Source organism: Bos mutus, chromosome 5 (genome assembly GCF_027580195.1).
Source record: "Bos mutus isolate GX-2022 chromosome 5, NWIPB_WYAK_1.1, whole genome shotgun sequence".
Taxonomy (NCBI): Eukaryota; Metazoa; Chordata; class Mammalia; order Artiodactyla; family Bovidae; genus Bos; species Bos mutus.
In genome coordinates, this window is record NC_091621.1 from 4,044,022 (window position 1) to 4,058,096 (window position 14,075).

The following is a 14,075-nucleotide window of genomic DNA, read 5'->3' on the forward strand; positions in this document are numbered from 1 at the left end:
GGTAGTAGAGAATCTAGTCGAGGTGAAAAATGATTTGAAGAGGTGGTAGTTTATTTTTTTAATTTTTTTATTTTTTTAATTTTATTTTATTTTTAAACTTTACATAATTGTATTAGTTTTGCCAAATATCAAAATGAATCCATCACAGGTATACATGTGCTCCCCATCCTGAACCCTCCTCCCTCCCCATACCATCCCTCTGGGTCGTCCCAGTGCACTAGCCCCAAGCATCCTGTGTACGAGACAGCAAAAGAGGTGGTAATTTAATACAGAAATGGAAAATATTAAAAAGGACCAAACAAAATCTTAGAACTGAAACATACTATCAAAATGAAAAATTCATTAATTGGATTCATTAATTGGATATCTGGATTGAACAGAGCAGACAAAAAGATCAGTAAACTTGAAGACAGTCAGTATCCCAGCTGAAGCACAAAGAGAAGGAAGATTTTTTAAAAAGGGGAATAGGGTGTTTGAGGTCTCTGGAACAATAGTAAATGGCCTAACATATCTGTAATTATAGACCTAGAGAAAAGAGGGAAAGAGAGATTGGGACAGAAAAAAGATTTGAAGAGATAATTGAGTTTCCAAAATTGATGGAAGGTATCAACCTACAGTGCCAAGAAGCTCAACAGACCCCAAACAACATAAATATAAAGGAAATCACATCTTGTCATGTCATATACTCGATTAACTGAAAACCAAAGATGGAAAATTTTATAAGCAGCCAGAGGATAAAAGATATGTTCAGGGAACCATGATAATAGTGTTCAGTATTTTCTTACAGAATGGAATGGCAGCTTTAAAAAACTAGAAATAGCCCTGTTTGCTTAGCAAAAACATTCATTTTTTTTAAAAAAGAGAAGGCACAATGAAGGCATTTTTAGACACAAAAAAGCAGAAATAGTTTTTTCCATCATATCTATACTATAAAAAATACTAATATTAAAGGAAATTCTGCTAGGTGAAAGAAAATAATTCTAGGCTAAAGACAGGATCTTCAGGAAAGAAAAAAAAGCACTAAATACATGGGTAAATATAAAAGACCTCTTTTTTCATTATTTTTAGCTATGTACATTCATATGTCCTATTTTTGGAAGACCATTGACAGATTAAACCAACTAATATTGATAAATTGTAGGGAATAATACCAGTATCTTGGGACTTGACACACATGTTAAATAAAATCTATTGCAGGATCACATAAGGTAGGAAAAAGGTAAATGAAAGTATATGTAAATTCTTAACAGCATTCAATTGTAATATATTATTTGAAGGTAGACTATAATAACAGTATACTGTGATCTAAGTAGCACAAAAAGCTATTTCTAAAAAGTTAATAGAGGAATTTTAAATGGAATTCTAAAAATATCTCTCATTCAAATAAAGGCAGATAGGGGGCAGAGAGGGCTTTCCAGGTAGTGCTAGTGGTAAAGAATCCACCTGCCAATGCAGGAGACTCAGGAGACATGGGTTCAGTCCCTGGGTTTGGAAAATCCTCATGAGTAGGAAATCCCAATCCAGTATTCTTGCTGGAAAACCCCATGGACCGAGGAACCTGGAGGACTACAATCCACGGGGCTACAGAATCTGACATGACTGGGCAACTGAGCACAAGGGAGCACAGAGGAGTAAATGAAAAGATGGACAAAAGGAAAGCTTACCAACATGGTAAAATTAAGCACAGCTATATCAATAAGTTATATTAAATGTAAATAGTCTATATTAAACTCTTCATTTAAAGACAGTTTATCAGAGACTTCCCTGGTGGTCTTAGCCCTTTGGCAGGCTTCTTCCCTATAGGGATGGTTGTTTCTGAGGCAGCACACCTCATTCACAATGAGGTGTGAATCTCAGCAGGGGAAGAAAGAAAACTTTCTTAATTCATTGCTTAATTATTTTCCCTTCATTTAGAGGTGGTAGCTGCTTAGAACAGTACTATCCAACAGACATGTGTAATTTAAAATTTTCTAACATGTATATTTTAAAAAGTAAGAAAAATGTGAAGTTAATTTTTAAGATATATTTTATTTAACATAGTATATCTAAAATACTATCTTTTCAATATAAAATCATTATAAAACCACTATACTGTTTTAACCTTTTTTATATTAATATGAAGTCTTTGAAATCCAGAGTATATTTTATGCTTATTTGCTAAGTCGCTTCAGTTGTGTCTGACTCTGTGCAACCCCATAGACTGCAGCCCACCAGGCTCCCCCATCCCTGGGATTCTCCAGGCAAGAACACTGGAGTGGGTTGCCATTTTCTTCTCCAATGCATGAAAGTGAAAAGTGAAAGTGAAGTCGCTCAGTCGTGTCTGACTCCTAGCAACCCCATGGACTGCAGCCTACCAGGCTCCTCTGTCCATGGGATTTGCCAGGCAAGAGTACTGGAATGGGTTGCCATGGATTGGCTGGGTTCCAAAAGTAGCCAGATCGAAGCTTTGTAAGGGCGTGGATTTATGTCCAACTTGGAACAAAGACTGTCCAGTCTGTGCATGCCTTCCAAGCTATTGTCCTTACACACATCAGTGAATGTCAGTTCAAGAAACTGCACAGCCACCACAGCTGAAGCCCTGAACCATGGCAACCACAGGCAGGCCAGGCTGACAGAGGGCACAGGGCCACCTAGGATGTCTCTGTTCCAACTAGCCACATTTCAAGTGCTCAGAAGCTGCTTCTGTGGCTAGTGGTTATCTACTGTATTGGACAGTATAGCCTTCACTCTTCTTCTGCTCCTTACCATTGTTGACCACCTTTTACTTGCTGACAGTTCTTCAGATTAAATTTTCCCTGTTCAAATTACTAATGTGGTTTCTGTCACCTGATTAAACTCTGAGTCAGAGTTCAGTTTTCTTCTGAAAAGATTAATAAAATTGATAAACTCTTATCAGTACTGATCAGGGCCCAAAAGGGAGAAAACACAAATTACCTTTATCAAGAATAAAAAAGGGGACATCACTAAATTGTCTCTAAACTTTAAAAACATAAAGGATATTATAAATGTCATAATGTCAATATAAACTAGAGAACATAACATCAATATAAACGAAAGAACCAAAGAGCCTCTTGATGGAAGTGAAAGAGGAGAGTGAAAAAGTTGGCTTAAAACTAAACATTTAGAAAACTAAGATCATGGCATCCAGTCCTATCACTTCATGGCAAATAGATGGGGAAACAAAGGAAACAGTGACGGACTTTGTTTTTTTGGACTCCAAAATCACTGCAGATGGTGACTGCAGCCATGAAATTAAAAGACTCTTGCTCCTTGAAAGAAAAGCTATGACCAACCTAGACAGCATATTAAAAAGCAGAGACATTACTATGGCAACAAAGATCTGTCTATTTGAAGCTATGGACATGAGTTTGAGTAAGCTCTGGGAGTTGGTGATGGACAGGGAAGCCTGGTGTGCTGTGGTCCATGGGGTCTCAAAGAGTCAGACATGACTGAGCGACTGAAGTGAACTGAATGTCAATATATTATACAACTAAGATGAAATGAAAAATACTCTTGACAAGTGCAACTTCTTAAAATTTCAGAAGAAAAAAGAAAAATTGAATAGCCCTCTCTTTACAAAACTGAATTTATAATCAAAAACCTTCCAATAAATAAAACTCCAGGTCCCACCAGATGGCTTTACTTATTCCATCACCTATTTAAGAAAGAAATAATGCCAGTCTTATAATACTCTTCCAGGAAACAGGATAATATTGGGAACTCTGAACTTGTTTATGAGGGCAGCATAACTCTGATACCAAAATCTGATGAAGAACTTTCAAGAAAGAAAAAAAGTATAGCCAAGTGTCCCCCATAAACACAAACTGAGATATCCTTAATATATTAACAAAGAGAATTTAACAATATTTTAAAATAATACTTCATCATGATCAATGGAGTTTATTTCAGGAATACAAAGTTGGTTCAACATTATGAAATAATAAATTAATATATCCTATTAGTAAAGGAAAAGGTATTATTATTTCAGTGATAAAGAAAAGCATTTGACAGTAGTCAATACCCATTTGTAATGTTTTAGAAACCTTTATGCAAACTAGCAATAGAAAATTGCTGAATATCAACTTGGTAAAGGCTATCCACAGTTCTTCTCATCAGGTGGTCAAAGTATTGGAGTTTCAGCCTCAGCATCAGTCCTTCCAATGAACATTCAGGACTGATTTCCTTCAGGATGGACTGGCTGGATCTCCTTGCAGTCCAAGGGACTCTCAAGAGTCTTCTCCAACACCACAGTTCAAGAGCATCAATTCTTCAGTACTCAGCTGTCTTTATAGTCCAACTCTCACATCCATACATGACTACTGGAAAAACCATATCCTTTCCAGTATTTATTTGTAGACATTTAATGATGGCCATTTTAACCAGCAAAATCAGTGTGAGGTGGTACCTCATTGTAGTTTAGATTTAGATTTGTATTTCTCTAATAACAATGTTGAGCATCTTTTCATGTACCTATTGGCCATTTAAATTACTTCTTTGGAGAAATGTCTGTTTAAGTCTTCTGCCAATTTTTTAATTGCGTTGTTTGTTTTTTCTTATATTGAGTTATATGAGCTGTTAGTATATTTTGGAAATTAAGCCCTTGTCGAATGTATAATTTGCAAAATTTTCTCCCACTCTGTAGATTGTTTTTTCATTTTGTTTATGGTTTCCTTTGCTGTGCAAAAGGTTGTAAGTTTGATTAGGTCCCATTTGTTTACTTTTGTTTTTATTTCAATTGCCTGGGAAGACTGTGTGGGTTATATTTTTACATTTAGTTTTCTGACTTATATTTCCCTTCCTCTTCAAAAAGGGAAAAGGGGAGGGACTATTACTGTCTTGTTTTAAGCTCCAGCATTTACTAACCAAAAACTAAAAAATTGTCAAGAAAAATCATAGAATTAAATTACAGACTATTTAGTAAGTGACATATGTGACAAAGTTTGTCATTAAAAATAAGGAGTGTACAAATCCATAAGAGAATTAATTGCAGTAGAAACCTAAGCAAACATAAGCTGCAATTCATAAAGAAAAAAATATACAAATAGCTAGTAACAACAGTAATAACAGCTGTCATTCATTGAGGACTTAATTATGTATTATGTACTCAATAATTTACATTGTTTTTGCCCAGTTGCTAAGTCGTGTCCAACTCTATAACCCAATGAACTGCAGCATGCCAGCCTTCCCCGTCTTTCACTGTTTGCCGGAGCTTGCTCAAACTCATGTCCACTGAGTTGGTGGTGCCATCCAACCATCTCATCCTTTGTCGCCCTCTTCTCTTGCCCTCAATCTTTCCCAGCATCACCATCTTTTCTCTTCCAAATAATTTACATACATTGTCTTATTTAATCTGTTTTCAATTTAATCTTTTCACAACAACAACAAAATGTTATTTTTTTCATTTTACCCTAATAAACACATAGTGTTTGTTATATACTAGGTACTCTCTAAGTACTCTACTTACATGCTACCCATTTTAAGATAAGGAAACAACAGGCATGGAAGGTTTAGAAATTTGCACAGATAGTTGAACCAGTCTTCGAACTTGAGAAGTTTGACTTTAGATCCTTTGTTTTTTAACTACCACTCTATACCGCCTCTCACTATAAAACAAAGAAATATAATGCTTTCTTTCCTATTCTCATTTTAATTTCACTTTTAAATTTCAAAAACAGTACATGATTTTACTTAACAAATATGAACAATACAACATTGTATAAAATAAAAAATAATTATTTATATTCCTAAATTCTACCCTGCAAAGATAACAGCTATTGACAACTTTGTATGCATTTTCCAAGACTTTCAAGAAATGAAAAAATTTTAAATACTATTTTCCTGTGTATGCTATGTGTTTATATTAGTGGTTTTTAAAATACTGGTGTACTACTATTGAGAGTGTAAATTGGTGCAGGATATCTGGTGGAAAATTTGGCAGTATCTATCAAAATTTTAAATATAATTTATTATATCCATTAATTGTGTTTCAAAACATTACTTCTAGAAAAATGAGACAAACGTCCCAAAATGTTTAAGATTTATGTATAAAGATGTATACTGAAAGGTTTATAATACAATTTTTTAAAAAACTCACTATTGGAAATAGCCCTTGTTGAGAAACCTATATATACAAGTCAGGAAGCAACAGTTAGAACTGGACATGGAACAACAGACTGGTTCCAAATAGGAAAAGGAGTATGTCAAGGCTGTATATTGTCACCCTGCTTATTTAACTTATATGCAGAGTACATCATGAGAAACACTGGGCTGGAAGAAGCACAAGCTGGAATCAAGATTGCCGGGAGAAATATCAATAACCTCAGATATGCAGATGACACCACCCTTATAGCAGAAAGTGAAGAGGAACTAAAAAGCCTCTTGATGAAAGTGAAAGAGAGTGAAAAAGTTGGCTTAAAGCTCAACATTCAGAAGACGAAGATCATGGCATCTGGTCCCATCACTTCATGGGAAATAGATGGGGAAACAGTGGAAACAGTGTCAGACTTTATTTTTCTGGGCTCCCAAATCACTGCAGACGGTGATTGCAGCCATGAAATTAAAAGACGCTTACTCCTTGGAAGGAAAGTTATGACCAACCTAGATAGCATATTCAAAAGCAGAGACATTACTTTGCCAACAGAGGTCCGTCTAGTCGAGGCTATGGTTTTTCCAGTGGTCATGTATGGATGTGAGAGTTGGACTATGAAGAAAGCTGAGCACCGAAGAATTGATGCTTTTGAGCTGTGGTATTGGAGAAGACTCTTGAGAGTTCCTTGGACTGCAAGGAGATCCAGCGAGTCCATCCTAAAGGAGATCAGTCCTGGGTGTTCGTTGGAAGGACTGATGCTAAGGCTGAAACTCCAGTACTTTGGCCACCTCATGCGAAGACTTGACTCATTGGAAAAGACCCTGATGGTGGGAGGGATTGGGGGCAGGAGAAGGGGACAACAGAGTATGAGATGGCTGGATGGCATCACCGACTCAATGGACATGAGTTTGGGTAAACTCCGGGAGTTGGTGATGGACAGGGAGGCCTGGCGTGCTGTGATTCATGGGGTCACAAAGAGTCGGACACGACTGAGCGACTGAACTGAACTGAACTGAATCTATACAGGTTTGGAGAAGTACAACTTGTAACTATATAATCAGTTAAGTAATGGTAGAATGACAGGTGAAGTTTTTTTATTTGTAAGGTATATCGGAATAGATTTTAGAATTAAAAAAACAGTAAAACTTTACTACCCACCCCCCCGCCCCGGGAAATCACTTAATTCCCTTAAGTCACAGTCTCTTCACTGAAAGTGATTATAAGAAGGTTTACAGGACTTATTAATATAGCACCTGGCACTCAATATCTGCTCTTGTTATAAGTGTGTTATATTTTCAACATTTAACATTTTGTGATAATCAGAAGTAAAACACTGTAAAACAATACCTCAGCAGAGCAGCTTGTACCACATTAACTGTCAAAGGTTTATATTAATAGTAGTTAGGACATGGAAGTAACCTAAATGTCCATCAACAGATAAATGGATAAAGAAAATGTGGTACATATATACAATGGAATATTGCTAAGCCTTAAAAAGGAACAAAATTGGGTCATATGTGGTGATGGGGATGAACCTAGAATGTCATGGAGTGAAGTCAGAAAGTGTAAGCCAAATATCATATATTAATGCGTATATGCATTAATCTGGAAAAATGTTACTGAGGAACCTATTTGCGGGGCAGGAATAGAGACACAGACATGGAGAATGGACTTATGGACAGAAGGTGGGAAGGAGGGATTGGAATGAATTGAGAGAGTAGCATTGAGATGTACACACCACCATGTGTAAAACCAGTAGCTAATGGGAAGCTGCTTTATACAGGGAGCTCAGCTCAGTACTCTGTGATGACCTAGACTGGTAGGATAAGGGAGTGGATGGAACGGAGACACAAGAAGGAGGGGGTATAGCTGATTCATGTGCTTGTACCGCAGAAAATAACACAACACTGTAAAGCAATTATACTCCAATTAAAAAAAAAAAGAACCAAGTCTTAGAATCAGTAGACATAAAATCAGGTATTACGGCTCTCTCTGAACTTGGACAAATTCTTGAATTTTCATAATAATCTTATCTGCAAAATGGAGTTAACAACCAAAATGCCAAACTCTGAGGACTATTTTGAGTAACGAATGAGATAATATAAGTGTAAATTATTTGAACAAGTGCTATACAAACGCATTTAATGTAGGAAGCTTAGATTAAGCATATTGCTAGATTGTATAGTGCCTAACATAATGCCTGAAATCTAGTGAGTATGCATTTCTGATTTACGTAATTTTGAATTTATAAATTGTGCATTTTCTTTCTGTATATTCAAAGAAGTATAACCATTTAATATGTAGAGTTGGAGCTTTTCACTTTTTTCCAGCCTGTGTTGTTATAGTAGAAAAAATAATCATTAAAATTTATGTATGTTTTTGCTCCTTTCTCTTACTTTAGGAATGGAACATTACTAAACTTTCAATTGAATATGATTCTGAGCCCTTTGGAAAGGAACGAGATGCAGCTATTAAGAAACTGGCTACTGAAGCTGGAGTAGAAGTAATTGTACGAATTTCACACACATTATATGATCTAGACAAGTAAGATTTTTTAATACAGATAACATAATATTTGTCATTTTAACCATTTTGAAGTGTACATTTAAGTGGTCTTGAGTACAAAGACAATGTATTGTGGGACTTAAGTTGAAAAGTGAAAATAAAAACATGCATAATAGAATTGTAGAGAATTAAATTAACTCAAACCTGTAGCATTTTATTTAACTTCTGTAATTTTTGTTTACCCAAAGACAGATGCCAAATTACAGACCTAAGTGCATAAGATAAAAATACTCAGAATTTCAGTTCCAAAACTATTAAAAGAATCACAAAATTATCTTTGACTATTCTAGCTCAGCCTACTAACTTGCCATTCTGGGCTCTCAGCAATATTAATTTTATAGTTTATATGATACATAGCCATCAAGTACCTTGGTATATTTTACATGCTTGTCATAAATTATTTTATGTGTGTATATCTAGTCTGTCTGAATTTTGAGTTCATATGAAAATTGTATTAATATTATGTAGTCCTCTGAACAATGGTATGATATCTTATTTCTCAAAGTATATTTCATGAAATATCAGTCTTTTGTGATGCTTTGTCCAACAGAGATTCTGTGGTCAAGGTTAAATTTAGGAAGTTTTATTAATACATGCTGTAAGATTTGAGGATTCATAAGATTTTTTAACACTAACCTTTGGCATACTGTCACCCTTACAAGTGCTGAAATCTCATAATTTATGTACCTTTTATTTTACTTTTTTAAGTTGTTTTCACATTTTATCAAAATAATAAAGCTGATTCTGTAATATGACAGACTATTTTATTCCACTTTTCCAGTTGTACAAAAAATTGTGGTTTGATTCAGGCAGGAGTCTTAACTTCCTATTAAGCCAGAAGTCATATATCCTTTGATAATAAACTTGCCTGCTGGTTTACCATATTTCTTAACCTTAGAGAGCTGATAGCAAGGAGGCAAAACAAGATAAGGGCAGTTGCTTAAAGTGAGAAGCTCAGTATAAAATTATGTATAAAATTGGATTGTTTGTTAGACTGAATGTGAATATTTACTATATAAATCCGTCATATAAAAATGTAGCATATAGAGAATATCTTTTCTAAGATTTTTATTTTGCTTCTGTTATATAATTAGCAATGTCCTCAGTAGTATCATTGTAGATCATTATAGTGGACAGATTTCATTATGATCCTAGGTATAAACTCAAAGAATTACCTCAAAGCAAAATTTCTAAAAGCAGAGCATAGTTTTTATTGGTGGTTACTTTCCATACGTATAATTGATTCACCATTATATGTGATATAGAGAAAACTTTATTCTATTTGGATTAAGAAAATCTCGATTTGCTACTTATTAGTTATGTGACCTTGACTAGTTTATTAAATTCTCTTGAGGCTTCAGTTTCTGATCCATAAAATGATAGAGTATAATTTTACCAATAATTTTTTATGAAGCCTAAATGCTAGAATGCAAATGGCTATAGTGAAAAAGAATAATTGGTTATTCCCAAATTGTATCTAATTTGGCAATAAATACCATTGGCAAGGCTCTTTGTTTTAGTATTACTTAACTGAGGAATTAGTGATCAGAATTAAATATAAAATATATACGTAAGATACATATGTTAACATTTAACAAAAATATGCACAATAGAAAATACCAAGTAATTATCACTATAGTAATATAGAATCCTAATTAATAAAACTTGCTGATTACTCCTTGATATAATATTGGCCTGGTTTAGTTTTTATTGATGATTACAAAGTTCTCTGAGCTGTGTTGCAAAATATTTTTACATTTCCATATATATTATTTTTTTGTTTTTGCCTTTAGGCTTATTAGCCACTTGTTTTTTCCACTTATAGATGCTTAATTTTCTTTGTCATAAAAGTTTTGATATTTGCATGCTGTATATTTTGACATCTAGCAGATGTTTATAAAATGAAGAGAATGATTTTTAGATTTGTTAATTGTTTTAACAAGTTTCTTGGTCCTATAAGAAGATAATTCTCCTTGAAGTCTTAAGTGCAAATGGCTATGGTGAGAAAGAATAATGGGTTATTCCCAAATTGTATCTAATTCAGATTACCATTGGCAAGGTTCTTTCCTTATAGTATTACTTAATTGAGAAATTAGTGATTAGAATTAAATATAAAAGATATATGTAAGATACATATATTGACATTTAACAAAAACATGTACAATAGAAAATAGAAGTGATTTTTCATTTTACTATCTTCATTTAATTTTCTTATTTTAAGACTTTTAAAAGTTTATCAAGTTATATTGTCCTTTTAAAAATACTAATAGCATTTTACTAACTTTTATAATAGGATCATAGAACTAAATGGTGGTCAGCCACCTCTTACCTATAAAAGATTCCAGACTCTCATCAGCAAAATGGAACCACTAGAAATACCAGTAGAGACAATTACTTCAGAAGTGATAGAAAAGTGCACAACTCCTCTGTCTGATGACCATGATGAGAAATATGGAGTCCCGTCCCTGGAAGAACTAGGTAGGTGTAAACAATAATACATATGGAGCTTAAGAGTTAATAAACCATTCAGAAAAATCCCACTTCTAATTTGACATGTATTTTGCACTAAAAGAAAAAGAAAGTCTTAAATGAAAAAGTGATTAATCTGTGTATTATTTATGTATGCTATTAATTAATGGTCTATCTGTTATCACCTTAAGATAAATGTCTCAAAGGACAGTGACCATGTTATATATCATCTCTCTGTGAGGACCTATCCAGGGCGTCATTTCATTTTTATGCTGTCAGATTTTTTTCCATTTCCTTTTTTTTTTTAGGTTTTGATACAGATGGCTTACCCTCTGCAGTGTGGCCAGGTGGAGAAACTGAAGCACTTACACGTTTGGAAAGGCATTTGGAAAGAAAAGTATGATAATACAGATGATGTTTATATTGTCAAATTGTCATTTAAAAAATAATTTCACTTTTTTAAAAACAATAAAATAGGCTGTTGAAAAAGGAGGATTAAGAGAAATAATTAAAATAGCACAAATGTAATTGAAAATTAATAACTGTCTTCATTTAAATACCCTTCTTCCTCCTCTTCCAATTATTTACTGTTTAGCTACTATCAGTACTACCCCTCTGTGCTTTCTGTGTAAGCTGGTATCTGATGACTTTAAAGCTAGGATAGAGTTCTTCTGTTTCACATTATCTCAGTGTCAGAAAGACAGGTTGAAGATGCTCTCAACCTTGTGTTAGGAATTTGCCACATGAGGATGACTAAAACAAAAGAATGCTCACTTTTATCTTGTTTTTTATTAAATCTGTCATTTGTGGCTGAAAAAATGAGATTTTATTCCCCAAGGACTATGTAACGTTCTTGAAAAGCTCAATTTCAAACAGTCTTTTAAAATTGGAAAGGCAGTTAGCATAACTTTCTCTGTGTTTTTTTCAGGCTTGGGTGGCAAACTTTGAAAGACCTCGAATGAATGCAAATTCCCTGCTCGCTAGCCCTACTGGACTCAGTCCTTATCTCCGATTTGGTTGTTTGTCATGTCGACTCTTTTATTTCAAACTGACAGATCTCTACAAAAAGGTATTATCTAGAACTGGAGCTTATTTTTAAAAAATACTTTTTACAAAAAAAAAAAATCGCTGATAATACTTCTTTGCTTTTTTAATCTTAGGTGAAGAAGAACAGTTCCCCTCCCCTTTCCCTTTATGGGCAACTATTATGGCGTGAATTTTTCTATACAGCAGCAACAAATAATCCACGCTTTGACAAAATGGAAGGAAACCCCATTTGTGTTCAGATTCCATGGGATAAGAATCCTGAGGCTTTAGCAAAATGGGCAGAAGGACGGACGGGCTTTCCATGGATTGATGCCATCATGACACAGCTTCGTCAGGAGGGCTGGATTCATCATTTAGCCAGACATGCAGTTGCTTGTTTCCTGACACGAGGTGACCTGTGGATTAGTTGGGAAGAAGGAATGAAAGTAAGTGTTCTTCCAACTAATGTAGCATGGCTTTATTTTGAAGAACTCTATACCTTTTATATATATTTATATATATATATATATATATGCTAAAAGTTGTCTATTATATAGATTCGTTTATAGTCTTATTTCTGTTTTTCAATAGAAAAGCATTTATTTCTTAACTATAGAGGCAACTTTTGGGCATAATCAGATTGGATTAACCTGAAGTCAGTTAACCTGAAGTCATTTCAGTGGCTAAATCAGCCTACCCATCAAGGGAACTCTAAAATTTAATACTCTGGGCTTAGCAGATTGATGTATATTTATAGGTGATCATTTCTGTCACGTAGAAGATTCACCGAAGAGTCTTAGAAATAGCAATCTTTATTTTATAAATTTAAAAATATAAATCATTTTGCCTCACTTCAACACCATAGCTTTTTAGTCTTATTATGTAATGTGATGCATACTACATTTTGTGACATCATCTTATGGGTATATATAAGAGGACTTAAATACGTTTTACCTTCCTATCTATATCATAAATTTCCCCTTTCCATGTTTTCTGATCCCATGTTTTTTTACATCTCTATTTCCTAGCACCAAGTCGTACATGAGGTAGATGCATAGCACACACTTAATGAATTTATAAAAATAATTTAATTCTGTTTCCCTTTTGGATCAAGGAATCCCAAATTTAAATTCCATAACTCTAATTAAATTTTAAAGGTCATTTGTATTTGATTGTTCCCATTATGTAGACCAATGTACCAAGCTTCCAAGTGTTTTTTTTGGTGGTTTATTTGGTAGTATTTTGCTTTCTTGAAAGTGTTTACTACTTTTTTTTTTCCTTTTTTAAAAAATCTTCCAATATCCTAACTTACCCTTTTAAATCAATGACTTGAATAACTTTTCTCTCCCCTTTCCAATAACACTGCCAAGCTTACAATGGTAAATTCTATTCAGAAATTTGTATAGTACTAATATGTTTCTTTCCCTGAAATAACTCATTATAGGATAGAACATAGACAAGGAAACTAACTTTGGAATGTTTAGTTTTATAGTTCAGTCCTAGATTTTCTTTACATTGACTTTTGATCTACAGAGACCTGGAAAATGCTTGCTTTGAGAAATATCTGTGTGCAAACTAATTGATTACTGTTACTTCTGAAGGTATTTGAAGAATTACTGCTTGATGCAGATTGGAGCATAAATGCTGGAAGTTGGATGTGGCTGTCTTGTAGTTCCTTTTTCCAGCAATTCTTTCACTGCTATTGCCCTGTTGGTTTTGGTAGGAGAACAGATCCCAATGGAGACTATATCAGGTAAATCAAGGATGATTATTATTCAGTTTGGAATAGCTAATCCAGGAAGAGCTTGTCATGCTTAAACAACACTTAAGGTATTCCCCACTCCTGATGGGCAGCAGAGATGAGGAAAAGGGTAATAAATCATTTAAATGGTATTGATTTGATTTGGGTCATTCATAGCTAATAAAT

The 14,075-nt window shown here is 34.1% G+C and overlaps 1 protein-coding gene across 4 annotated transcripts in view; it reads left to right on the plus strand.

Moving 5' to 3' along the window:
• CRY1 (cryptochrome circadian regulator 1) overlaps positions 1 to 14,075 on the plus strand; it is a 95,730-nt gene that overhangs the window by 74,710 nt on the left and 6,945 nt on the right. For all 4 annotated transcript variants that reach the window (XM_070370215.1, XM_070370214.1, XM_005893693.2 and 1 more), the window contains exons 3-8: positions 8,490 to 8,632; positions 10,947 to 11,131; positions 11,431 to 11,519; positions 12,051 to 12,191; positions 12,283 to 12,594; positions 13,750 to 13,901. In XM_070370215.1, the coding sequence (XP_070226316.1) occupies positions 8,490 to 8,632; positions 10,947 to 11,131; positions 11,431 to 11,519; positions 12,051 to 12,191; positions 12,283 to 12,594; positions 13,750 to 13,901 (1,022 nt within the window). The remainder of the gene's footprint in view (positions 1 to 8,489; positions 8,633 to 10,946; positions 11,132 to 11,430; positions 11,520 to 12,050; positions 12,192 to 12,282; positions 12,595 to 13,749; positions 13,902 to 14,075) is intronic.